The sequence below is a fragment of the Ictidomys tridecemlineatus genome, chromosome 5, assembly GCF_052094955.1.
Source record: "Ictidomys tridecemlineatus isolate mIctTri1 chromosome 5, mIctTri1.hap1, whole genome shotgun sequence".
Lineage (NCBI taxonomy): Eukaryota > Metazoa > Chordata > Mammalia > Rodentia > Sciuridae > Ictidomys > Ictidomys tridecemlineatus.
Window position 1 is genome coordinate 192,721,171 of NC_135481.1, and position 25,966 is coordinate 192,747,136.

Sequence of the window (25,966 nt, forward strand, 5' to 3'; positions counted from 1 at the left end):
CTTCATACAAGTCCTGGCTGCCACTCTTGGACCTTTCAGAATACTTGCTAAACTTGGATCTAAGTTATTTGAGGACATGAGACAGTGGATCATAGAACTTCTCTAAGCCCCAGCCTGGCCGAGCCTGAGTAGTGCCTTTTCCACGTTAGACCTCTCCCTGTGAAGTCGTTCTTTAGTGTTGGAAATCTCTACTCTTTATGTACAGGACGGCTTTCACACACATTTCCATGAGAGGTGCAAACTCCCGAGTGGCAGCGGATGGGCCTGGCCCCCTTCCCCAGCTGAGCTGTGGGCTCCCCACCTGTGGCCTCCGGATTCATGGTGGGGGGCCCTTCTCCTTGCCTAGAGCAGGGCAGGCTGGAAGCCGTAGGGTCCCTATTTGGTCGTCCCCCTCATCAGCAGGTTCTGCAGCCACAGTTTCAACACATCATGCATCAGAAACATTCCAGAAAACTCTAGATAGGGCAGAGGGCTGGGAGGGGAAGGGAGGGGGCAGGGGGTTAGAAATGATGCTGGAATTTGATGGACGTCGTCACCCTAAGTACAGGTGTGAAACACGAATCGGTGTGAAGGTAGTTTGTATACAACCAGAGAAATGAAAACCTGTGCTCTATAGTGGAGTAAGAATGGTAATGCATTCTGCTGTCGTATATGTAAAAAATGTTTTAAAAAAGTTCCGGAAAAAACTGCGCCTGTATGGAGACTGTAGAGACCTTTGTTGTTGTCGTGGGCACTACAGCCATTTATACAGCACTAGTCACCTAGAGATGACGGAACCCTGCGGAAGACGTGCGCAGGACTTGGCTTCCCTGGGCTCCTGGAACTGGACCCCACAGATACCGAGGGACACTAGTCAACAAACACGTCTGTGTGGTCTCTTCCAGGAAGACAGTGACCCGTCCATCAGCGAGAGCTTGAGCATCGAGAACACGCTGTGGGCTGGCACGGTCGTGGCCTCAGGTGAGACCGCATGGCGGGATCGCGTTGGCGTCAGGATGGTCACCTGGCGGTGGGAAAGCCAGGTGCCGGTGGGGTGGAGTTTTCCCCGAGTTCTGGCATCTCTGGGGAGCTGCACTGACATCTCATGTGGCCGGGACGCGTACAGATGCCTAGAGGGGAGGCCACCGTGGCCTGCGAACTGCAGTGTTCCCTTCTTGCCGCTTCCGTTGCCATTTCTAGTCTGTGCCAGAGATCGAGTCAGCCTGGCCGGTGTGGCCGGAAGTTGTGTGCATGGGGACAGCTGCCCGTGTTGGTGTGCGTGTGGGAAAGTGCCCTGGGAAGGGCTGAGTCTGTGGGTAACACCAAGGTGAAGTGGGTGTCCATGGCTTTGGGGTCACGTGCTGGGTGACGAGAGCAGGAGGGCCCCAGGACCCAGGGTGGTCTGCTGCTGTGGTGGTCAATTGCGGGCCGCAAGAGGCAGCGCGGCAGGCACTGGACTGGGTCCTTCACTTGTGTCACACCCTCTACTTCACCCTGGACATCACCTCGAGGGCGGGCACTAGTATTTTGAAGGAACTGAGACTCGGTGAGGACGAGGGACTTGCTCAAGGCCACACAGTGGGTAAGACAGAGCTGGGATTTGAACCCAGGCACTTTGCTCAGATGTGGAACTTACTGTGCAGCCTTTAAACATAGTATAGCACCCGTGTCCTTGTGAGAGCGTGTCCGCGTATAATCAGGTCCCATGACAGTCCCACCACTGGTCACTTTCCAGCTCTACTCTTGGAGTCAGGGGGTCTTCCCCTCGTCAGACCCTCCCCTCTCCCCACTCACATCCTGTTGTGTTTGCTTGGTCTTCTGTGTTCTGTAGGTCATCAGAAGTCAGATCAGAATTCCATGTGACCAGGGGAGGAAAGGGGCACGAAGGCAGGTCATCCTGGGTGGCCATGTACTTGGTGCAAACAGGCAGAGACTGGCTCCCTCTTGTTTTGTTTTTGGTTGCGTCCCTTTCCTGCTGTCTGGTCATTTACATCATGTCTCTCCTTGCCCTTGACTAACGTGTGAGGAATTGGTCCTGACTCTGCTTGGCCCCACCAGGGCCCCACGGCTCACCCATGGCCACAGGGCCATGCAGCCCACTCCCGCTCTGCCCCGCCCACTCCCACTCTGCCCCGCCCACTCCCACTCTGCCCCGCCCACTCCCCTCCCCCTCTGCTCCGCCCACTCCCACTCTGCCCCTCCCCTCCCCCGCTATGCCCCGCCCACTCCCTGACCAGGAGGCTGTACAATGTCTGAACTAGTTGCTTTTCCTCAGTAGCTTTTTCTCTTCTAGTTCATCATCTTGATAATCCCACATAGGCCCTCAAGCCGGTGCTGTGTTTTGCCTTTTAAATTTTGGGGAGGCTACCAGGGATTAAACTCAGAGGCACTGGACCACTGAGCCACATCCCCAGCGCTATTTTGTGTTTTATTTAGTGACAGGGTCTCACCAAGTTGCTTACCACCTCCCCCGTTACTGAGGCTGGCTTTGAACTCTCAATCCTCCTGCCTCAGCCTCCCAAGCCGCTATGATTACAGATGTACACCACCACGCCTGGCTGCCTTTTAAATTTTTGTCTAGGTGATTGACATACCACATGTTATTTGACTTTAAAATATTACAACTTCCTTTATGTTTATTGTTCATTTATATTTTTTAAATATACATGTGAATTGCCGCTTTGCATACTGTGCCCATTTTTCTGTTCAATCATGTGTGTGTGTGTGTGTGTGTGTGTGTGTGTGTGTGTGTGTGTATATTTATTTATTTATTTTTAGCCAGGGATTGAACCGAGGGGCACTTAACTACTGAGCCACATCCCCAGTCCTTTTTGTTTAAATTTAGAGATAGGGTCTCAGTAAATTGCTAAGGGCCTCTCTAAGTTGCTGAGGCTGAAGTTGGAATTCGTAATCCTCTTGCCTCGGTCTCCTGAGCTGCTGGGATTACAGGTGTGCCCAGCCCTGTTCATAGGTTTTTTTAAAAAATTATTTCTAGGAATTCTTTATGTTGTGAGACTATCATCCTTCTGTTTGATCTTAATCGCAACTGCTGTTTCCTTTGATCTTATTTGTATTTTGATCTAAAAGTTTAGAGTCTTCATCTCATCGCACCTATGATCCTGTTTTTCTTTATAATTTCTGGTTTTTGTGACATGCTTAGACAAAGCTTCCCAGGTCAAAAATCACAGAACTATACGGTGACATTGTCTTGCAGAGTTTATATGGCTTTATGTTAAAATACCTGATGCAGCTGGAATTCATCTTGGGGTAGAGATAGGACAGCTGGCTAGCAAGGAGTCTCCTCGGCTTGAACCCTGACAGAGGTGGAGGCTGAGGAGCAGTCAGCTCCGGGGAGAGGGAGGCAGGAGAACGTGTGTGCGGAACACCTGCACAGGGCGTGCAGGAGAGCACCTCACTGTGCCGCACCTGGGTAGGGCTGCAGGGTGACCGGTGCCCGTGACAGGCACAGCTCCTTACCCAGCAGTAGTGTGAACAGTGTGTGCTTCTGTTCTTGCAGAGGGTTGGACATCTCTCCTTCCGTGAAAACCATGCAGGAAATCACACAAGTCCTAAATGTAACACGTGTGGATTTTAACACAGACCCCCGTGTGACCAGTACCCACGGCAAGAAGTGGGCTATTATCAACCCTCCATCCCCAGAAACTGCCCTCAGCTCACTTCTAGGCCCCCACCCCACCAAAGGTGACCTCCACCTTGACTTCCCGTAGCCTGATTGATCCGATCAGTTACTCATCTTGTTGGCATTAACGGCTCAATAACAACTCCGTCTCCGTTCCCTCGGTTTTCACTCTGGGGTCTCCTTCTCCTTCACGGAGCCCCTGCTCCCTGCCAGCCTCCCTGCTGGGTCCCAGAGCTGCAGCAGGACCCCCAGGTGCTGGGCCCAGCCTCCTGGGCTCATGACTTACAGGCTACAGAGGAGGTGGCAGAAAATGGGAACGAGTTTTATGTATGTTCTCTGAAACTAGTAAGAAAAGGACATTTGAGGGTTCTGAGGTGAGGGACCAGGCCTCAGTCTTAATCTCGGACGTCAACGGCAGTGAGAAGCCTGATTTTTCAGGCACTTTGCTGCCATGAGCTTATCTTGGTCTTGGGAACTGAGCGTCAGAGAGGTGAGGCAACTTGCCCAAGATCCCCAGCCTTGGAGAGCCCTCACCTGGGAGGAGGACGGGGAAGGCAAGGTGGGATCTGGGAGATGGATTCAATTTCAGACCATTGCGGGGAGTTCATTGTGGAGTCAAAGATGTGGTTTCCCTCATCTGGATTCCTGCCCTGCGCTTGGTTTTGTGGGAAGAGAAAGTGAGCAGTGGTTCTGTGGTCCATGATGTCACCTGCCGTGCCCTTCAGTGGCTGTATGTTTTGGGGCGTATGATCTCCCGGGCATTTGCCGTGACCTTAGTTGGCCTCCGTTTCCCTTACTGGTGGACCCCGGGCTGCACTCTGATCCCGATGTGACCACGGGGTGAGATGCCTGGAGCCGCGGGCTCAACTCCAGAAAGAGCCAGCAGGAGTGTGGGCAGTCCTGGGGGGCTGTGCGTCTCTGCTGCCTTCAGAATCCCCCTCCTGCCTCTGGGTCAGCCCACTGTTGTGCCGTGGAACTTGAAAAAATAAGAAAGCTTGCTGGGCTGGGCTGAGGGTCCAGCTGCCTCGGCGGGCATCCATCCGGGGAAGATGTGGTTGCCATGGTAACCCAACACAGTGCTTCAAGGCAGAGGAGTACCAGGGCGATGGAGGAGGCAGGGGCTGAGGAGAGCCGGGGACTTGGCAGAAGAGGAAGGCAGGATATCAGGAGCCCCGGGTTCTACTCCAGTTCTCAAACTCTGAGGTCCTCCCCTCCCCTAAGTCTGTAGTGTGGTCCTAATCTGGAGCAGGGTTCTTTAGGCCTGTGCATGACCAGCATGCCGTGACGCCGGTGCTCCTTGCCGCACGAGTTGAGCATGCCCGGTTGGACTTTGCCTAACTCAGTGGGCTTCGTCTTCAGATCCACGCTGGGGCATTGCAGCAACGTCTCTTACAAAAGTTCCTGAACACACTCTTGGGTTCAGCTCGTCTCTTGTCGTGGGTGAGGATCAAAGTCATCGCAGACTAATCCTGAGCCCAGGCAGGACCCCACCCTGCAGCAGAGCTAATGAGAGCCTCCCGACAGGCCCAACCGTCCGCCTGGCTCCTGGGAGAAGCCAGGTGGGGGCTGGCGGGGGATGGCAAGGACTGTGCTCCACAGTGAGGAGACACAGAGAGCAGAGTAGGACCTGGAAGGTGACAACGTAGGAAGGGGTCCGAGGGCTGGGGTGGAGAGATTCGTTGGGTCAAGAGCTGAGAATTGGGCAGGGGGTTAGCAGGGGTGGGACCGCTGTGAGCTGAGAGCAGGTGCCTGGCTCAAGGGGTGGAGGCTTTTTTGCACCAGCTGCTTAGGCCATCGAGGAAGGTGGACCCAAGGTCACCCGATCTTCCACTTTCCAGGAAAAGCCAGTGGTTTCAATTTTTTTTAGGAAAGCTCCTGAATTTAAAAGTTGATAACAATTCAGACTCTGGCAGCAGGGGGCAGCCCCAGCCCAGCGTGCCTTCTCCCCAGGGCAGCTGGGAGGGCGCTGGGTTCTGATCTCGTGGGGGCAGAGTGGTGGTCCTGGGCACAGAGCGGCTGTAGATGGAAAAGGTCATTTTCAGCAGCCTTCGGTGGCACGGTGGTTGCCAGGCTAGTGTGGGGATTGCGCCCTTTGGGTACCCCTGGTTAGTAGGACCCTCCTCACCCTGGGCATTGGGGTCGGGCTGAGCTGCATCTGCCCTCGTTTGGTGGAGTGGCCACGTGGCCGTCCCCAGCTCCTCTCAGGCGTGGCTCCCACAGTCTGACCATCTGCTCTGGTGACGGGCCGAGGGAGGGATGCCTGCGTTCACAGGAGCCTGCCATCTGCTGAGGACCGCGCCGCTCTCCTGGCCGGCCATCTGCTGAGCTCCTGCGAGGGAGCTCATTGTGCAGGATGTTTCCAGGCGGAGAGGGACTTGGGGCCTCCTCCCAGGGCTCTTTGTCCAAAGACAGTCCCAGGGCCGCACTGGGGCCGGTCTCTGGACCACTTTGTGTCTCCGTGTCTCTCCGGCGGTGGGTTTCGCAGCGTGCGTGGGGAGAAGGCAGGGCTTTTCTTTTTCTTGTGGAGACTTTCTGGGACCCTCCCTGAGAGCAGGCGGGGCCGGCCCCTTCTCACCAGCTTCAGCTCAGGTGTGGCCGACTCAGGCGCCCACCTGTCCCCAGCATCCCCACAGAGCTGGCGGCTCTGCCGTCCTCCCTGCCGCCTCCTCAGATATTACCAGATTTCCCCCCAAAATACATGGCACAGTTTACACGGAAGCCACCAGTCTTTCCTTGTGCCCGGAGGGTGGAGGGGGAAGGGCAGTTCTTGGGAAGGGATTTGCACAGGCTCCCAAATGGCCACGCTGGACACAGGGTCAGAAAGCAGTCGGACTCACTGGGAAGAATACGCTCAGGAAGGAAGGGTGTAGTCTTAAGTTTCCCTGATGGTGTCCAAAGGCCCAGAGGTTCCAGGCACCCCTGGGAGCCTCTGAGGCTGATGGCACCAGGGACCACCTCGCTCCCCGACTCTCCTGCCATCAGAGGCCTCTGGACCCCCAGGCTGGCACTGCTCAGTGGAACCTTGCACAGCGAGGAGAATGCTCTACTCTTTGCTGTCCTCCAGAGGCCACTAGCCCCATGTGACTGTCAAACACTTGAAATGTGGCTGGTGAGAAAGGGGAACTCCGAGGCTTATCTGATTTTGACTGGAGGTTAATGTCAGCGGCTTGTCCTGCTGCTCAGTGCAGCCATGGATCTTTGGTGGCCCCAGGTCCGGTTGTTCCCGTGGCATGGTGTCGGTGGGGTCCGACTCCCGCTCGCCAGCTGCCTGTGTGTGCTGATGTGTTTTGGGACGGGGTCTCCTTCCAGGTACGGTGGTGGGAGTCGTCCTCTACACCGGCAGAGAGCTCCGCAGCGTCATGAACACCTCGAACCCGCGCAGTAAGGTGGGTGGGGCCCCCGGCACACCATGAGCGCCGTCAGTGGGTGAGGGTCAGCTCCAAAAGCAGGGGCACCCGCAGTGTTCTTTCATGCACATGCAGGTGTGTTCTTTCCCTGTGCGTGTGTGTGTGCGTGCACACTCACACACTGTATAGACACATCCGTATTCACACGTGAACACAGGAGGTTTGAGCAGCTCGTAAGCTAAGGCAAGCTGCCGAGGTCACGCAGGTGAGAATCGCTGCCTCCATGGGGCCTGTTTCCCCCTCACAGCAGGGCTGGGGTGCAGGGCAGTGGCTGTCCCTGAGCTCCCTCCCAGCACTGCAGGAAAAAACCAGTCCTCACACAGCCCCACAAGTGCAGGTGACTTCCGTGGCCCTTCCTCATGTCACGCAGGGGAATTCTGTGGGCTCCTGGTGGGGTTCAGCGCCCCAGGAGCCTCTGCTGTGGCAGGACATGCAGTTGGATCAGCTGACACCCCCATCGTCACTCCCCCCACACTGTGACCCCCCATCCCCTCCCGTCTCCAAGTTTTAAGAGACCGTGGCAGAGTGATTTTCTGTGCTTCCCAGACTCGTCACCGCCCCCACCCACCCACTCCGCATGATAGCGTCACTTACGTGCTGGTTTTGCCTTGGTCTGGGCCATGTTTTTTGAAGTTGTGGCTCCGATGGGCAGGGAAGACGCCTGACAATAGGCGCATAACTATTAAAATAATAATGTCCACTAAGGCAGCACCGGACCCTGGGTGCCCAGAACTTCCAGGCAGCACCGGGAGGTCCTGTGGCATGGTGCTGTGAATGTAGGATCCCAGTCGTTTCCCAAGGCCGCTGTGCGGGGTGGCAGGGGCTGTGCAGAGCACAGGGCAGCCCAGCACCGAGGTCACGGGCTCCTGTGTTTCTGTATCTAAATCTTCTGAAGTTATTAAAAAAAACAAAAAACATAAAACTTTGAAATCGCAGTTCTGTGAGGTCCTTTGAGTGTCTGTTCTGGCCTCCAGCCACAGAGCAGTGTCCTCTGCTGGGAAGGAGAGCCCCCGGGGCAGGGCCAGCTCCGTGGCGGCTGCGGGCCATGCCGGCTGACCGTGAGTCTCCTGCTTCGCCCACAGATCGGCCTGTTTGACCTGGAGGTGAACTGCCTCACCAAGATCCTCTTTGGCGCCTTGGTGGTGGTCTCCCTGGTCATGGTGGCCCTGCAGCACTTTGCTGGCCGCTGGTACCTGCAGATCATCCGCTTCCTCCTCCTGTTTTCCAACATCATTCCCATCAGGTGAGCAGGGCTGGTCGTGGGTGCTGGCAGGTCTGCTTCCCGCTGCTCACTGCAGGACCGCGGCCCGGTGGCCCTTAGGGTGAGCAGGGGCGGTCAGGGAGCGAGCGAGCCACGCTCGGCTGCAGCACAGGAGGCCCCCTGGAACCCTCCCGTCTCCTCCGAGCGCCTTTCCTTGCCTGTTCTGTGGGGGAGGACGGCTTCTCAGCCGGGATGCCTTCATTTTTATGGATTTCCTCAAATATGAAGGAGATCCCCACTTTGGGGGGCTTCATATTTTGGAAGACACAGTTTATTTCTTCCTTAGAAAGCTCACTGAACACATTTCATGCCAAGGAATGGAAGCAAGTCTGCTGAGTCAATATGCTCAAGACCTCACTGTGGAACTGTAGCTTCAGGAAGGGCCCTTGGCCTGACCTTCCCTGCGGGCACCGAGACATGCAGATTCTCTTTGGAGGGCTGTCCCAGACCCCGAACAGCATTGATCACCAAGACTGAAAACTGGGACTGCAGCGAATGTGGCTGGGAAAACCTTGTAGCAGCCCTTATCTTCCACTAGCTCCACCCCATATTCTCACAGTGACACCCACAGAGTTCACCCAAGTCCAGACGCCCACGTGTCCTGCCACTTCCTCACAGATTCATGATTCTTAGGGTAAAAAGTACACATACATCATCCTTTGGCCATTGCTGCACACTCTGCTCTCTTGTGAGGGTCACCATGAACAAGTAAAATTAATAAAGCCTTTAGGTTCCTCTCCTGTTAAAAATAATAATTTACATAGTGGAATCTCATAGTAGGAAGAGTAAACATTCACATTAGCAAAAAAAGGAAAATAAAAAATGACCTGCAATCCTACAACCAAGGTGATAAGCTCTACTAATATTTTGGGATATATTTTTTCTATACCTCTTTCTATTTAGAAAAAAGGAAATTTGGCTGTACATAAAATCTGCATATAAAAAAAAATTCAGAGCAGGGTTGGGGTTGTGGCTCAGAGGTAGAGCATCACCTAGCATGCGTGAGGCACTGGGTTCGATCCTCAGCACCACAAAGTAAAATAAAGACATTTGTGTTCACCTATAACTAAAAAATAAATATTAAAAAAAATCAAAGCACTGTTAGAAATAACCTTTCCCAACAAATATGCCTGTGCAGTTTTTAGAACTGTATTTCGTAGGTGTGATGATTTGTCTTTGCTGCATAATTCTGTTTTTTCTCTATTATAAATGATTAGTGAAATAAACTAAATATCATTTTCCCTGAAACTCATCACACTTACGTCTCTCTTACACTTGGTATGTATTATTTTTACATTTTGTCTTGTGTTCTGCATATTTTTGTTTTCCAGGTTAGAATTTGTTTCTCTTTCAGGTAGAGACTGTGGTGGGATTTGGTCCCTCGGGGCAGGGTATTGTGTCCTGGCCAGCACACTCTGGAGGGTGGTCTCAGCAAACAAGTCTGCTTTATTGCTGGTGAAACAAGTCTTTCTAGTGTGATCCTAAGTGGAGTCATAGTTTTTGTTTGTTTGTTTTTGTTTTTAAATTTTATATTGGGGATTGAACCCAGGGGTACGGAGCCGCATCCCCAGCCCTTTTTATTTTATGTTGAGACAGAGTCTCACTAAGTTGCTTAGGGCCTCAACGAGTTGCTGAGGCTGACCTTGAACGGGTGATCCTTCTGCCTCAGCCCTGAGTTGCTTGGATTTCAGGCACGTGCCGCCACACCCAGCAGGCGAAGTGAATTTTCATATGAATCAGGGCTTGTTAGTACAATGGCATGCATTTTGATTAATTTATGAGATCATGAATCAATTTGAAAATTTCTATTTTTTGGTAACAAATAATGAATTTAATAATGAATTATAATAAATACTAATTCATTAAATAATATTTAAAATAAGTAGCACATATGTAAATGAATATTACTTAGCCCTGAAAAAGAAGGACATTTTGACACATCTGGTGCTGCAGAGGACCCTTGAGAACATTCTGCTCCCTGTGGAGTAAGCCACACACAGGGGCAGAAGTCCCGTCTGTTCCCACTGTGGAGGCCCCTACAGTAGTCAGGGTGACAACGGTAGCACCACTGTGTGGACGTGCTCACTGCAGGGCGCGGTGTGTTTAGAGTCCCTGCTGTTGGTATGAAGACACATTTGGGCCTTCTGTTTGTCCTTCTAACCTGCTCCTTCTGGCTTTCTGCCCAGTTTGCGTGTGAACCTGGACATGGGCAAGATCGTGTACAGCTGGGTGATTCGACGGGATTCCAAAATCCCTGGGACGGTGGTGCGCTCCAGCACGATCCCCGAGCAGCTGGGCAGGATCTCCTACCTGCTCACGGACAAGACAGGTGAGCGCTTGCGGCCTGCGCAGCACCCGGTGCACAGTGCCCTGCAGGAGGTGGAGAGGGGAAAGGGGCGCCATGCTCGGGGAGCGGAGCTCGGAGAGCGGGGCTCTCCCTCTCACTGTGGGACGAGTAGAGGCTGCTGGTGGTGGCCGCAGGGACTTCCATGGGACTAGTTAACGCCACGCTCCGTGCTGGAGTTTGTGAAGGTCACTTGGTTAATGCCCGTGGCAGCCCCATGCTTTAGGACATACTTCCCTCATGAGGAAAGGGGCAGTGAGAGGTTAAGTGCTGTCACAGGCACAGAGTGGCCCAAGGAGGCGTGGGACCCGGGCAGTCTGGCCACAGTCCTTGTATCACCACCGCACCCCAGTACTGCTCCCCCCTTTAACGCCTGTCCGACTGAAGTCCTCGCGGTGGGGGGGAACAAAGATGGGGTTGGCGACCCGAGTCTTCCTCTCCTCCAGTTAGTGGCTGCAGCGTAGGAGGGAGATACCAGGTAGCTCCCCGGAACAGCCAAGCCAGGTTTCAGGAAGGAGAGGGCCAGGAAGGCTCTGGACACACCAGTCTGCGTCCCCCCAGGACGGTCTCGGCAGGGCTGTGCCGTGGGGGTGACTTGACGACTCATCTTCCATCCGTGACTCTCTGCTCAAGGGTCAGGCTCCCCCCAGGTAGAATCTGGTTGGCCTGGGGTACCTCACGCACAACCCTCTTGTCGAGGGAACACGGCAGCTGTCCTGATGGACAGTCCTCCTGGCCAGCCTAGAGAATGGGTGTGGCCATGTCTCCATGGCAACCCAGCAGGGGAAGGGTGCCTCTCCTGCCTACTCCAGCGGGGGCAGCGCTGAAGCCAGTGTGTGACACTGGAAGTATGGGGTCCCTGTTCTCATCTGTCTTGTGTTTCAGGAACTCTTACCCAGAATGAGATGGTTTTCAAGCGCCTTCACCTGGGAACGGTGGCCTATGGCCTGGACTCCATGGATGAAGTGCAAAGCCACATTTTCAGTATTTACACCCAGGTAAAGCCCTCCCTCGCAGTCCCCAAGACGGCGCCTGCACGTTTCTTAATAGCTATATTGCGGTGTAATCACCATGGTGTAAGTTTATCCACACTTAAGGCGTAGGTTTAAAAATGTACGATTGCTGGTTTTGACTGCATTCACACCGTCAGGCGGCCATCCTCACGATCTATTTTACCTGCACCACTCCAGAGGGAACCCTGTACCCTTCAGCATTGCTCCCCACGTCCCCAGTGTCTGCTCCCCAAATGTACGTCACCATCAGTCCTTGACGTTTTGGGCGAAGTCGTCGTGGACGATGACTTCCCCTCTTCCTCACTGCAGGGCACCGAAATGCTAACGGACACTGGGAGAAGCCAAGATAAAGTCGTTGGCCCAGGCCTGGGGCTGGAGCTCGGTGGCAGAGCGCTTGCCTGGCAGTGTGAGGCACTGGGCTCAGTCCTTAGCACCACATAAAAATAAACAAATGAAATAAAAGTTGCGGTATCCATCCACAACTACAAAATTTTTTTTTTTTTGCAAAAAAAAAAAAAAAAATTGCTTGCCCAGCATCTGGTGCCACAAGGAACTCTGAGCGCCTCTCGGTCGGTCACACTCAAGTTAGAGAACAGTCTGTTTTCCTCTTCCCCGGCTCTGAGCCGAGTAGTGGTCACCGAGGGTCTCGGGCAGGAATCATGTGTCGTTACCTTTAGTTTCCTGTCTGTGGTCAACTTGGTGGTCTGTGAAGGAAACTAACCTATCAGAAGACTCAACTTACTGCTCTCACTTTTTTTTCCCCTACATTTTTTTACAGTCGGTCACTCTTTCACAGAAAGGTCTTACTGGTAGGTGTCCCGATGTTCCTGAAAGATAGGCCGGTGGGTCCCCACTCCTGCTGCTCACTAGAATTGCGGGTGGTGCTTTGATTTGGGCCGGATAGTCTAGAGATTCAGGTCCACGGGGGCTAGCGCAGGGTCCCCGCTTGTGTTAAGAGTTAGTGGAGACAAGGTGCAGAAGGCCCTGGGAAGTTCTGAGGCACGTGCAGAGGGAAGATGGATACTCCATGAGGCCAGCTCCCAGCTGGAGAGACACTTGTTTGGAGAGAACAAGAGAATGACGAGGCCACATTAGCCTAAAATTTGTCAAAACAGATAGTGATCACTTAGAAATCCAGTTTCAGTCGACAGTGTTGCAGGGTGAGGTGGCACACACCTGTGATCCCAGCAGTTCGGGAGGCTGAGGCAGGAGGATCCAAGTTTGAGCCAGCCTCAGTAACTTAGTGAGGCCCGATCTCAAAATATAAAAGGTGTGCAGACATAGCTCATAGGTACAGCCCCCAATTCAATCCCCAGTAACCACCTCCCACCACAAAAAAGAAAGAAAGAAGTATCTCTCTGTAAAGGTTGAAGGCAGAATCCACGAACCCTTCCCAATGTGGTTATAGTTGATATTTAATGTTCTGGAACATTGGCTTGAAGGACCGCCTGGATGTACAGGCTCCCTCCTGACAGTGGACACAAGGTGGGTGTTAATTGAGAACAGTTAATTGGACACGTTCCACGTCGTCGGCCATCTACAGCCGCAGAGAAGCCTTTATCATCTTGTAGGCTCCGTGGGTCAGCATTAGGGCTGGTCTCCCAATGGGTCCGTGGACCTTTTTCAGAGATGTCCTTTAGGACTTAAAAAATTACGAGGAGTGTCCCTGGATGGGGAGGACAGGCCACACAGTGCCCGTTCCTTTCTCTCTCCCTGTGTGGCTCTTTTGTCTCGGGGTCTCCCGTGCTGGCCCTGGGCCCTGTTATGTGGCCCTGGGGGCCTCCCCTGTCACTGCCGATGGCTCTCTCTCAGCTTCCAGCCCTCAGTGAACCTGCACACTGAACCCTGCACATGTGGCCATCGCTGATGGGCTCCTGAGGGCGTGTCCCCACATCTGGTTGCTTCCTGCATCCCCTCCACCTGCCTCTCTCCCAGAGGTGCTGGCCTTAGTGCGTGCCCCTCACCTACCTCACCACTCACCAGGGACCTCCCGGGTCTCTCCCTGCCACCTGCAGCCTCCAGGCACCTCTTGGCCCGTGGCACCTGCTCCCACCGGGCCACCTGCCTTTTGTCTTCAGGCCCCTCCACTAACCTGGCAGTAATGACCCTCTCCCTTGCCTGGCTGTCTCCAGTGGTGTCCTGTCTCCTTCCCTGTCTCTTCCTCCCACCCAGGAGCACCCTGGAGTAGTGAGCTCCCTGGCAGGGTCGTCACTGTGTCCCTCCACACCTGCAGCGCAGCCCTCCTCCTGCTCCAGCGCCCTGGGGTGGCCTCTCCCTCCTCTTCCCACCACGCCTCCCTCCAACCTCCTTCCTCCCAGGCTCCTCCTGAGGGTCCATTGTTCAGCTTGTCCTGCTTATCAGCACCTGCTAGGTGTCCGCAGGTGTGTTGACATGGTGACGATTATACGAGACAGCTCCGTAGGTGGCGGTGTGGGCCTGCAGAGGCGCACCCTGCCCGTCTGGCTGGTATTTTAAACAGCCCATGTGGTGTGGACAGAAGCCGGCCATCTGGGATACTTGTGTATTTCACCTTTTGTGGCTCGTTTGTGGCCTCATGCAGATAGTGCTCTTGGTGATAAAAGTCCGGGGCAGAAGCTCATGAGTGGGTTTGCCTTGCGGATCTTGGGTCTGCGGTTGCTCAGGGTTGGGGGTGAGCTCATCTTAGAGGACAGCCCCACCCGTCCACCCGGGGAGGCCGTCAGCTTCCTGTCCGGACACGTCCAGGTCCTGCAGGGAGCACACGACTCCTTCTGTGATAAGACATGAGGACTTCCTCCTATTTTTGTGCCAACTTTACTGACTGCACACCCCCAGAATTCAGCCACATTAAGCGCACGATTCATTGACTGTGAGTGGATGTGGAGTTGTGTCTCCATCGTGAACTTGGAGTACACTCCCACACCCAGAGGTACCCCGGGCCATGGCACCCCCTCCACAGCCTTCAAGGCTTCGCAGTGATTCTGTAGCCGTCTTTCTTAAAGTGTGGTGTTGGGGACGCTGTGCCACATCACCTGAGCCACCAGTCGGAAGCCCCGGGAGTTGTGCCCACCTGTGACAGGTGACCCAGGCGAGTTGGGACACAGAACAGTGGCTGTGGCTCAGGCTCACCCTTCCTTTCAAACTCCAGCACCTGAGTTGTGGACCTGAGAGTCTGTAAGGTGCCCCACCGGGCAGCAAGGAGAAAGGGTCAGAGCACCCATCATCCCCAGGACCTGTGCAAAATGTAGGTCTGACCCGCGGGGCCGCCCGCCACGCCCGGGTGAACACCTGTCGGGTCCAGTCCTGGAAGGACCCTGCAGGAGGACCCCAGATTCCACAGCTGCTTATTCTCAGTGTGTCGAAAGGCAGGTTGCGGTTTACGAGTGTCCAGGTGACTGGTTTTAAGGCTGTTATTGAACTAAACTAACCTCATAAAGACGGCGGGGCAGTTTTAAAAGATTCCGGCAGGAGACTGCAGATTATTAATGCCAGGCTAAATAAACAAAAGGAAACGGTCAGCCCACCAGGAGGTCAGGCCCCAGCAGGCCACAGCCCGGGGATGATGCTCCTCTGGCTTATCGATCCGTTTAGGGGTAAAATCGAGATGTGATTAAAAAACCATAACCTCCCCCCTTTTAAAAAGCATATGGGTCATGGTTTTGAGCATTGCCTATAATTCTGTGCAGCCATGGCTGCTAATTTCAGAACATTCCATCACCCTGAAGAGAAGCCCACACCCCCCCGGACCCCATGTCCCTCCTCCACCCCCTTCCCCAGCTGCCAGCAGCCACCAGTCCACCCTGTCTGCCTGAGTCTGCCCCTCTGGCATAGTCGTGGACCTCGGCGGCGTGTGGCCGTCTGTCTGTCTGGCTTCTTCCACGTGGCACAGTGTTCCTGGGCCCGCTCCAGCTTGGAGTGTCTGTCAAGCACTTCTCTTCTGCTGAACGGCAGAGATGATGATTCAAAACTTAAATTTTAATCGGTAGTTCTTGGTGCCCTTACCCTGAGTATGTGTCATTGTGTCATTCTGAGGTTTTGGTTGGTGATTGAGAGTTATTTTTTTTTCAACATTTTAGAATCTTGTTTTTTTTTTTTGTTATTCTCAATAAATAAACCCAATATTGCTCCTAGGTAAATGTGCAATCGTGGGGGCCATCCCCAGTGTTTTCCCCAGTGTGTGCATGACCACACTGCTTCAAGGCTCTGGTCTTCCTACCTAGAGTTTCTGTGTTACTTGACCTGCTCCCAGCAAGCGGAAGTGCCTTGGCTCGACTTGTTGTCACACATCTGAGACAGAGATGGGATGCTGTGGCGGCCTCGGGGCCCACCCAGACCCCCCACCCAGAGCTCGGTGCACCTCACCTGCTGGGTCTCTGTCAGTTCATATTTTCCAAAAGACATAATTGTTTTAACCCACGTACCTCCATCTGCGCCTGTCCTTTTCCCTGTAGTATTTTGTCTCTGATGATGTTTGGGGCTTATTGAAATTGGTGCGGAGTGTTTTCATGACCAAGTGTGAGTCTGTGCACAGGATGTGTATAGCTTGTCACTGGGTCCTGCGTGCCAAATGGTAGTCTCACTTTCTGCGTCCACAGGAAACGTGGAGGAGGCTCAGTTTATATATTTATTTTTTAAGGAAGAATTTCTTTTTTTTAATCTGTGAGTTTTTCTTGTGGACACAGAGCCTACTTTGTCTTTTTATTCATTTAAAAGAAATATGTTATTTTTGGAATCTTCTGTGTTCAAGTCACTCCCAAGCCACTGGGATGACAGGTGTGTGCCACCCCACTGGCTTTTAATGCAATCTTTAAAACAACTCTAATTAAAAAACAAACAAAACTCCACAAGGAACAAATATTGAAATTTTAAGCGGAGTCCGGGTCTCGCTTGCTCTTTGAACGCCTTGGCCCCTCTCGGGCTCCGCTGCACCCCCCGGGCCTGTTCCTTTGGTAGCAGCAGCTCTGAGCCTGTCTCCATGGCGTGGCCCTTGGGAGCTGGCGAGGGGTCAGCTGGAAGCTGCTCTGGGGGTGGGGCCGCCCCACAGCAGTTCCTTGCCGTCAGCAGTGGCTACCAACTGCCCGCTCCCACAAGACCCATTAACATCACCAGCGTTCCTGCGTGGTGACATTTTAACTGCATTTGGAAAGAAGACTGATTCACGATGACCCCACGTTGAATTTGGGTGTTAATCTTTCCTGTCACGCTGCCTGAGATTCTTGTCGGAAAGTGGCCTTGCCACTGGTCATGGGTGAGATAAGGACGCCGACTTTTCCTTGAGTCTCGATGGCTCCTGTGCTGTGTGTGGGATGGACTCTCGGTGCCCCGATGCCACATGCCCTCCCGGGGGCCCTGCCAGGGGCCTTTTGGGAGCATCTTGGTTTCCCTCCCCATGTGCACTTGCTGGTGGTGGTGACATCGTTTCTGACCTCGTGGTGCGTGTGGCCCCTCCTTCCTGAGGGGGGCCGGGCGGTCTCCCCGGGGCAGAGTCGAGCCCGCTCACTGCTCCGTGGCCGCCACATCTGTTTTGGTTTTCCCCTGGTATTTTTTAAGTAAGAAGAAATGTGTGTAGGTTAAAGGGCCCGTGGGAGGCAGCGAGGGGTAAACACTGTACAACGTGAAACTCTTCCAGATGGGCACCGGGGGCCTTTTGGAGACGGGTCCCAAAACCCAGCCCTGCGCCCGCCCAGGCTCGGTGGTGGGGCTCAGCTGCGTGCGCCTGCCCCTGGGCCTGCGGAAACCTGCGGCTGTCCCTCTCCTCTCTGAGACCTCTTGGTAGGGAAGCAGGGCAGATGGTGAGGGACAAATTGATGAAGGTGGCCACGTTAAACCTGTCACCAGGGATGATGGCTGGGACACCATTCTGGCTTTCTGCTGCGGTTTCCCGTGTGAAACCCTGCAGCCTGCTCCTCTTCTTGCCTCGCTGGCTTGTCATTGTTTTGCCCAGGAGACAAGACCCCAGGGTTCTGTGCTGTCTCCATTGAAGTATTAGCGGAGCGTCTCTCCTCTGTGGAATCAGATTCTCTACCAAACCCCTGGGGTCCCCAGGCCACCCCTTGCTCTGCCTTCCCGTCCAGCCCACTCTCGCTGAAACTCGCCACTCGCGGCAATTACCTTGTCAAAGGCCTCGTTATGGCCCCTGATCTGAAATAATGATCCGGCCCAGGTGCCGAGGAATGTGGGTAAAAATGGAGACACGTGTCGGCGGCTGCACGAGATACGTTTATGTAGGACATAAATCACGAGCCGCGGGGAAGCACTCTGGCTGGTCTCCCCAGGACAGGCCTTTTCTGTAAATCTTCGGTCCTCTTTACATTCTAAAGTTAAATTCTTTATAATTAAAAGCACTTGGCAAATAATGATTCATTGAAACCGGAGTTCTGATTCATTACTCTAATTATTGTTACCATGCAGTGCCCTTTGGCCTGGAAGTGAAACTCGTGTGCTATTGACACCAGAGGTTAACAGAGCCGGAAGCCGGAGCACGGCGTGTCCCCACGGTGACCAGAATAATTTAGTAATTGTCTAATTACCTGGGGAGTCTCATGCACTACTAAAAATAGTTTTAAAAAAATTAAACGAAAGTCATTTTCTTGCTTCTGGTGACCCATCTGTTCTCTATTTGGGGCAGCCGCATGTCACGGATACCAAACGCAATTCATCCTGAAAGATCACGTAGCTCCTGTTGGATAAGTTGTTTTTTTTTTTTAAAATGTAGAATTTGGAAGCTCCCTGAACATTTCTGGCTTCCAGAATTCAAGCTGCTGCAGGCGATCCTTTGTTCAAAACCGTGATTTAAAATCTGGAACTGACTTGGCCAATTTCATGTTTATCTCTCCTGGGGAAATGGGGAGAAGTCCGTGCTGGTTGAGCATTCCCTGTCCCCGCCTCAGGAATATAGACTGGGAACCTGTTCGTTCAGCCAGCCAGTGCCTGTTGCATGCCAGGCCCTGGGTACTAGGGACACAGTGGTGAGTAGCTCTCAGGGACAAGCTCTCTGTTCCTTCAATGGGATGGAAGAGGGAATCCTCAGGCACAAGAAGCCAGTCGTGGGCAGTGACACACAGGGTGCTTGGTGAGTGACTTGCAGTGGAAAGGCAGGTCACCCAGGGACTCTCTGAGAAGGTGACATCCGAGTTGCTGCAGAGGCCTGGGGCATGGATCCAGGCAGAGGCCGCAGCAGTGCTCAAGGCCCGAGGCGGGAAGAGCTGTGGGAAGTCAAGAACAAAAAGGCCCGTGTGGCTGGAGCGGATGACCCAGGATGGTGGGAAGCCGGCTGGGGCCTCCGTGAGCCACGGGAAGGCATCTCATTAACAACTGGTCTTGGCTGGGCGTGGTGGCACAGGCCTGTAATCCCAGAGACTCGGGAGGCTGAGGCAGGAGGATCACAAGTGTTAAGGCCAGCCTCAGCAATTTAGCAAGACCTTGTCTCAAGAAGTATCAAGGGCTAAGGATATAGTTCCGTGGTAGAGGCCCCAGGGTTCAATTCCTGGCACTAAAACAAAACAATTCAAGTAGTCTCCCCCAGGGGTCTTAATCTTTTTGTTTTGGTGCCAGTGGGCCCCAGGACCTCTCTCGGGCAGGGCACCCCGTCTAGCACCGAGCTGCACCCCAGCCCCGTACTTGTTATTCTACTCCAAGGCAGTAGAGCCCTTCCTTCAGAGGCAGGCCCAGGTGGCACCTGGTGTGTCACATGGGTGGGAGGGGGCTGTGTGCTGCTGTCCCCACGCTTGGTGCTGAGCGCCCTGCGGGGCGTTCCTAGGCTGGGTGTGGGGCTGTGTGCGACAGGCCCGCCAGCCCCCCTCTCCACTTTAGGAAACTGAGGCCCAGAGAGCCCACACCACGGCTGCCCACGACCCTCCCGTTTGCGTGTCACTGGTACGCCTTGGGGGGCCAGCCCTGGGTCACCCCACTGTGGCTCTGTTGTCACCCACTGAAGTCGTCACCTTCCATTGCACACCCCAGAGGGGGCACATTTAAAGCAATTGCTCTCCACTGAGGATGGTTTTGTCCCTCACTGGACCCTTGGTGACCCGCCTTGGTCCTCCCGTCCCCAGTGGTAGCTAGCTGGTGGTCTGCCACGCTCGCCAGCGTCCGTAGGGACAGGGTGCCCCACGGCGGCGACTGGCCCAGCCCACGTGTTGGTGGTTCCTGGTGAAGAAGCCCTGCCCCCCAGGCCAGGACCCCCTTCAGTGCCACAGAGTCCTCGCTGTGACACCCCTGGCACCGTCCCCAGAAGACAGGCTCACAGTGTCCCTAGGCAGCGTGACGTTCATTAGGGTGTCATTTCCCCCTCTTCATGTTTGTTTTTTGCTGAGGTTAAAAGATGAGGTTCCTGGAAGCGAGGTGTCCTCGTCACCTGGGTCACGCGGGCTGAAGCGGTGGCCGTGCGCAGGCTCCCTGTCCTCATTCGCTTCTCTTCCCTGCAGCAGTCGCAGGAGCCGCCAGCTCAGAAGGGGCCCACCGTCACCACCAAGGTCCGGCGGACCATGAGCAGCCGCGTGCACGAGGCCGTGAAGGCCATCGCCCTCTGCCACAACGTGACGCCCGTGTACGAGTCCAACGGCGTGACCGACCAGGCTGAGGCCGAGAAGCAGTACGAGGACTCCTGCCGCGTGTACCAGGCGTCCAGCCCTGACGAGGTAACGGCCGGCGCGGAGGCCAGCTCCGTCCCTGTCCTCGGGAGCACAGATGTCTGTGACACTGCTCTCAACACCTGGGGTGCTGCTTCCCCGTTTCCTTTCTCTTTCCAAGAAAACTTTGATTTTGATAATAGGAGCAAATTTTTAAAAACGTTTTGGTACCAGGGATTGAGCTCAGGGGCACTCGACCACTGAGCCACGTCCCCAGCCCTATTTTGCATTTTATTTAGAGACAGGGTCTCACGGAGTTGCGTAGGGCCTCCCTTTTGCTGAGGCTGGCTTTGAACTCGCAGTCCTCCCCTCTCGGCCTCCTCAGCCACTGGGATTACAGGTGTGGGCCACTGTGCCCAGCAGTAGGAACAATTTTTATTCAGTGTGAAAAAATATCAGAATATTTTGGAAAAAATGAAGAGGAAGAGGGGCCCATTGCCCCTCCAGGTTGCTGACTCTGTGAGTGTTCAGGTCACATCGGCCCCCTCGGAAGTGCCCTCTGGGGACTGTGGGCTGTGCACTGTGGCTCTGTCTTGCTGGGTGCCCGCTGTCAGGAGTCCCTGATGCTGGTGCCTTCTGCTCCTGGTGGCATTTCCTGTGATCACTCCGCTGAGGTCTTGTCTGCAGGGCTGTTGGCCATCTCCCTCGCCAGCCGGTCTGGTGGCCGCAGCCCCGGGGGGCAGGGCCAGGGTTTGAAGGGGCCGTCCAGTCTTTTCATGTACACCCAGCTGCCCTTGTAAGATGGGGCTTCTCATAGAGACGTGGTTTGTGTCCACTTTTTTTCACTTACTATTTTCTCATCTTTGCCAATTTTCTCAAACATGGTCAACAGCACTTCAGGGCGGCTGCGTGCGCACCTTAACGTCTTTATCTGGGCTCATGTCCTTGGAACCTGGTTAGACCTGATATTCATTTCCATGACTTATTTATTTGGGTACCGGGGGTTGAGTGCAGGCGTGCACTCACTGAGCGACGTCCCCAGCCCATTTTATCTTTTATTGTGAGGCAGGGTCTTACTGCGGGCTGCGCCTCAGCCTCCTGAGTCGCCAGGGCACAGGTGTGTAGCGCTGTGTCTGGGTTGGTCCTCATTTTCAGCCACCGTGTTTGGAAGCGTTTTGCGGTGAGCACACGTGACCTAACATTTCTAGAAGTGGAGCGATGGGGCTCGTCACACGGAGTCTTTGCATCAGCAGTCCATGTCCCTGGAGTAGCGAGGCATAGAGCGCCCGAATCCTGGAGTCCCAGCCTCACCCATGGGTGGCCGCTCCTGGCTCTGCCTCTATGTCCCTGAACCCTAGGACCCACCCTGGTGTTGTTGGGGACGTTGGTAGGCAGGCAGGAACCCTGGTGGTCTGCTTGGGTATTTTTAAGGCTCATGATACCAATTGCCAGTGTTTCCAGATTTTTAAAAAAGCCATTTTCTTCTTCTATCCATGCTGGAGGACTCCGGTTCTCTTCCCTTCCCTCTGGGAAGGGGGGCTTCACTGAGTGAGGAAGCGCCTGAAAGTCTGGGCTAATCTGCAGCATCTGGGAGCCTGTTGGAGAGGGCACACGAGGGCCTTTTCGAAGCTGGGAAAGGGCACTGAGATGAGCCTTCCCTGTCCTCAGGTGTTGGAATTTGTCATCTCGGAGACTCCTCCGTGCAGACTGCTGGGTGCGGGTTGGGTGGCTCCAGCCATAGAGCCCAGTTCACCCGTGACCGTTGACATTTGAACCAGGCTTTTTAGGAGAGAAGAATGTCGCCCGACCCCGACTTGTGAGCTGGGAGTGTGTGCAGAGGGGGAGGGGTCAGGAGGGGTGGTCTGCTGACCGCTGGGCCCGCAGCTCGTGACTAGGCACTTACTTTCTGCTTTATCTTGTTAACTTCTTGAGGCTCCCTGGGTTTGTCCTGTTGGGTCTTGTTTTGCCCATTGGGAGTGGGAGCAGATACCGCGGAATGTCATGTGATTGACTTATTTGTTTGCGGTCCTGGGATGGAATCCAGGGCCTTGCGCGTGCTACACAGCTGAGGAGATTCAGCTGTGAACGAGGACCGTGGCCGTGGTGGTTCCTGGAGCCTGCGGCTTCTGATGGGGTCTGCACCGGGGAGGACCTCAGCAGCCCTGTGCCTGTGGGCGCCGCTGATACGCATCTCTCCCGACGACGTCCTTCCGCCTGTCCACCCTGCGCTGTCCCCACTGAACTCTGATACGTTTGTTTTCGGGCCGTGCAGAGGTTTTTCCAGAAGGGTAAATCTTCCGTGGAGTGCTTTGTGCTCCTGGGCTTCTTGTCCCGGGCGTGAATAGTGCTTTATCTCTTCTGTCCGTTAATGGTGCTTGGCTGCAGATTCCTCTTGTTTTTCTAAGATTCCGAGTCACGATTGAACAAACAACAAACAGAGCCATTCTCCTTTGTCTCTGGTGTCTCCTGGAGTCCAGCACCACCACCCTGTTGGTGGCTGTGGCTGTGTGTTCACCCCCCCTTCGTCATTATCTATTCGTTATTTCCTGGCTATAGAGGAACATGTGAGAATACAGATGAGGAAATGGGCAGCCGTAATCCCACAGAGCGGGCAGCCGCTAGGAATTTTCTGCCTTCTGACTTCTTTCAAAGGATCTGGCAAAATACCAGCGTGTTTATAGAAATACGTCACGTGACCCAGAGGGGGCCAGATCTCGTTCAAGTGGCCTCTTTCAGAAGGCCGCAGTGTTTCCAGATCCCTGCAGGATTCCGCATGGGCTGGGCTGGGGCTAGCATTGCACCTTTGAAATTCAATATCAATAAAACCTGGCCAGCGGTGGCGGGGTCAGGGGACGCAGAGCGCAGGGAAACCAGCGTTCCCTGTGCTGCTGAGCTGCTGGCGTAATTTCTACCAGTTGGGGGAGGATCCGTTTCTTGTAACAGAAAGCAGGATTTCCCCAATTTGTTTCCTGTGCACATTCCGCTTTGGAAGCCCTGAAGGGTCTTTATTCAGCGATAGATGACAGCCCGAGGGGCACTGGCCCTCCTTGCTGCAGACGCTGGCTCCCAGGAAAACGAAGTCCCTCCAGGGTGGAGCAGGCGGGTCCCAGCCAGGCAGCCTCTGACACTTCAGGGCTTGTGGCAGGGTTGGGGGCACTGGGGGTGCAAGGTGGAGATGTGACATCAAAAACACTGCTTCTCGGGGTGCCAGGTCAAGGGGCGCTGCTCTTCCAGCCGCGGGAACCCACCCCGCGGCTCCAGGGTCTCCTCTGTGAACTCCTGGTAAAGCTTCTGAATCCCAAGTGTTCACTACAGAAAATGCGGAAGTTACAGATTCCAAAAGGAGTTACTAAAATTGACCTGCAGTGCTCACCCTTGTGAGATGACCCCTCCCCACAGTGCAGTTGTGTAGTGTGTCCGTGTACATAGGTAGAGGTAGATAGTGTGGGCATGCATGTGTGTGGACATGCACCTGCTGGGTGTGACCACACGTCACATGTGTGTGGACTGGCAGGGTTTTGCCGAATGACACCCTCTGGTCACATCGGGCGGTGCCCTGCAGAGCTCAGCGGTCTCAGAGCAGCGAGTTCTAGGTATTATGTCACACGTTCCAAGTGGCTTCCTCAGGCTGTGACGCAGGGCGCAGAGACCTCTCCTCTCCCAGGACTCTTCCTCTGCGGCTCCACCGGGACGAATGTCGGAGAGATTCTTTGCACACACTAAAGTTCCCCTCACCCTTTCATCATTCCAACACTTTACAACCACAGCGTCGAGATGGCGTGTTAGGAGGGGGAGCAGTGGGCTCTGCCCTTTCACGTCCTCCTTGGACCCAGAGCAGAACACACAGCAGAACCCGACACGAGGTCCTCCGCCCGGGCTCTGCTCCAGTTCCTGGTCTCGTTCCCATCTCGTGGATTCCTGTGCCATTCATGGTCCTGAAGCTGCTGTGCCTGCTACTGCGCTGACCCCCAGTTCTGTCCTGAGGCCCCGCAAGACCTTGACCCAGGTTCAGGACGTGGAGGCTCAGGCCCCTCCCAGTCATGTGCTGTGGGATGATCCCTGTGAGCACCTCAGCTCCACGGAGTACCCCGTCTTACCCCCAGGGCTCTGGGGGCTCTATGTGTTTGGTTAGAGAGTAGGTTTAAATGAACACTGACTGTGTTGCAGTTGGGAGCAGGAAGTGGGGAATGAACTGTCCCCTGCAGGGCTCAGGAGAGGACTGAGGGGACACCGAGGTTCCCGAACTCCATTGAGGGGCTTGCTATGGAAGAAAGCACGGTCAAAAGTGCATACAGGGGCTGGGGCTGGGGCTCAGCGGTAGAGCGCTCGTCCAGCACGTGCGAGGCCCTGGGTTTGAGCCTCGGCACCACATAAAAATAAATAAACAAAATAAAGGTGCTGTGTCCACCTACAACTAAACAATGAATATATATATTTTTAAAAGTTGCATCCAGTTCTAACCACTCTTCCTCGGGGACATTTGTCTGTTTTGAGTTCTTGGACCTGTAACTCAGCATTTCCTCTTGCACCGGCCCGGGGGACCCGTGGCTAGGTGAGCAGGCGGCAAACAGGGCTTCAAAGGCTCATGCAGAGCAGTAGCAAAAAGAAAGATGGAAAGAAGAGAGAGACCTGATGAGACCTTTCTCTGAAAGGTGGAGGTCAGTGTGATGGCATCGTCTGTGGGTCAAAACTGAAAGCTGTTTAATCCCAGTTAATTCATTGTTAAATAAGACGGGAAAGTCTTGAAAATGACTCCCTGCCATGTGAGCACCCTCGATGTCAGCAACAGAAACAAAACCAAAGATCCGAGCGCAGCCAGCCTGGGCCGTGGGAGGGACAGGCCGTGGGAGGGACAGGCCGTGGGAGGGACAGGCCGTGGGGAGCAGTCTCCTGAGCCCCTGTTTCTCAGAGGCCTGGTCGGGGCACGGAGGACAGTGGTGTTGGGGCTGGGGCCTGTTGTGAGCTCCAGCTTAGGTCCTTGAGGTGCGGTGGGTCGGCCCCCACGAGTCCCAGGGGTCCCAGAAACAAGGAGCTGGGGCGGCCCTCTCCCAGGGCTCCGCAGTGCTCTCTTGGTGAAAGGGACACCGCGCTGGAGGGGGGCAGTGCCGGGGGTAGGCCATCCCTGGGAGAAGCCACCCTCTCTGCCTCCCAGCCACGCAGAGGTGGTGGCTAGAACTGTTTCAGGCCTGGAGAACGTGACACAGAGGCATCCCTGATTGCCAGAGCGGGCTCACGGTGGTGCATACGCTCTGCACTTCCATTTTGGGAGTTTTGCTCTCTTCCTGGCCAGCTTTGTGCCGTCCAGTCCTGGGCAGCGGCTGGGGTGCAGCTCCCAGTCACAAGAGGAGATGACCCACACGCTGGCCCAGCCAGGTGGGTGGTGAGTTAGGTATCGAGTGTACTTCCCACCTACCAGGTTTTCTTTTGACTTTTTCTTTTCTTTTCTTTTCTTTTCTGGTATTAGGAGCAGACCCAGAGGTGAACTGCTGAGCGACATTCCCAGCCCCCCTTTCATTTATTTATTTTTTCAATTTTATTTTGAGGTCGGATCTCACTAACTTGCCTAGGCTGGCCTCAAACCAGCAATCCTCCTGCCTCAGCCTCCTGGTTTGCTTGGATCACAGGTGTGTGCCACGAGCCCAGCTTCACTTGGGACGTGTTCAGTTCACGACGGGCTTATTAACTCTCCCTGTGACCAAGGCCTGCGGAATAGCCTCTTTCCCAGCTCAACCCTCCCCAAACATCTGCCTTCTTATTTTTCCCCTAAAGATTA

At 54.4% G+C, this 25,966-nt stretch overlaps 1 protein-coding gene across 3 annotated transcripts in view; it reads left to right on the plus strand.

Moving 5' to 3' along the window:
• The window catches only part of Atp9a (ATPase phospholipid transporting 9A), a 114,298-nt gene that overhangs the window by 57,190 nt on the left and 31,142 nt on the right, over positions 1-25,966 (plus strand). For all 3 annotated transcript variants that reach the window (XM_078051902.1, XM_078051903.1, XM_078051904.1), the window contains 6 exons: positions 885-960; positions 6,929-7,005; positions 8,109-8,269; positions 10,474-10,616; positions 11,517-11,629; positions 20,050-20,262. In XM_078051902.1, coding sequence (XP_077908028.1) covers positions 885-960; positions 6,929-7,005; positions 8,109-8,269; positions 10,474-10,616; positions 11,517-11,629; positions 20,050-20,262 — 783 coding nt within the window. The remainder of the gene's footprint in view (positions 1-884; positions 961-6,928; positions 7,006-8,108; positions 8,270-10,473; positions 10,617-11,516; positions 11,630-20,049; positions 20,263-25,966) is intronic.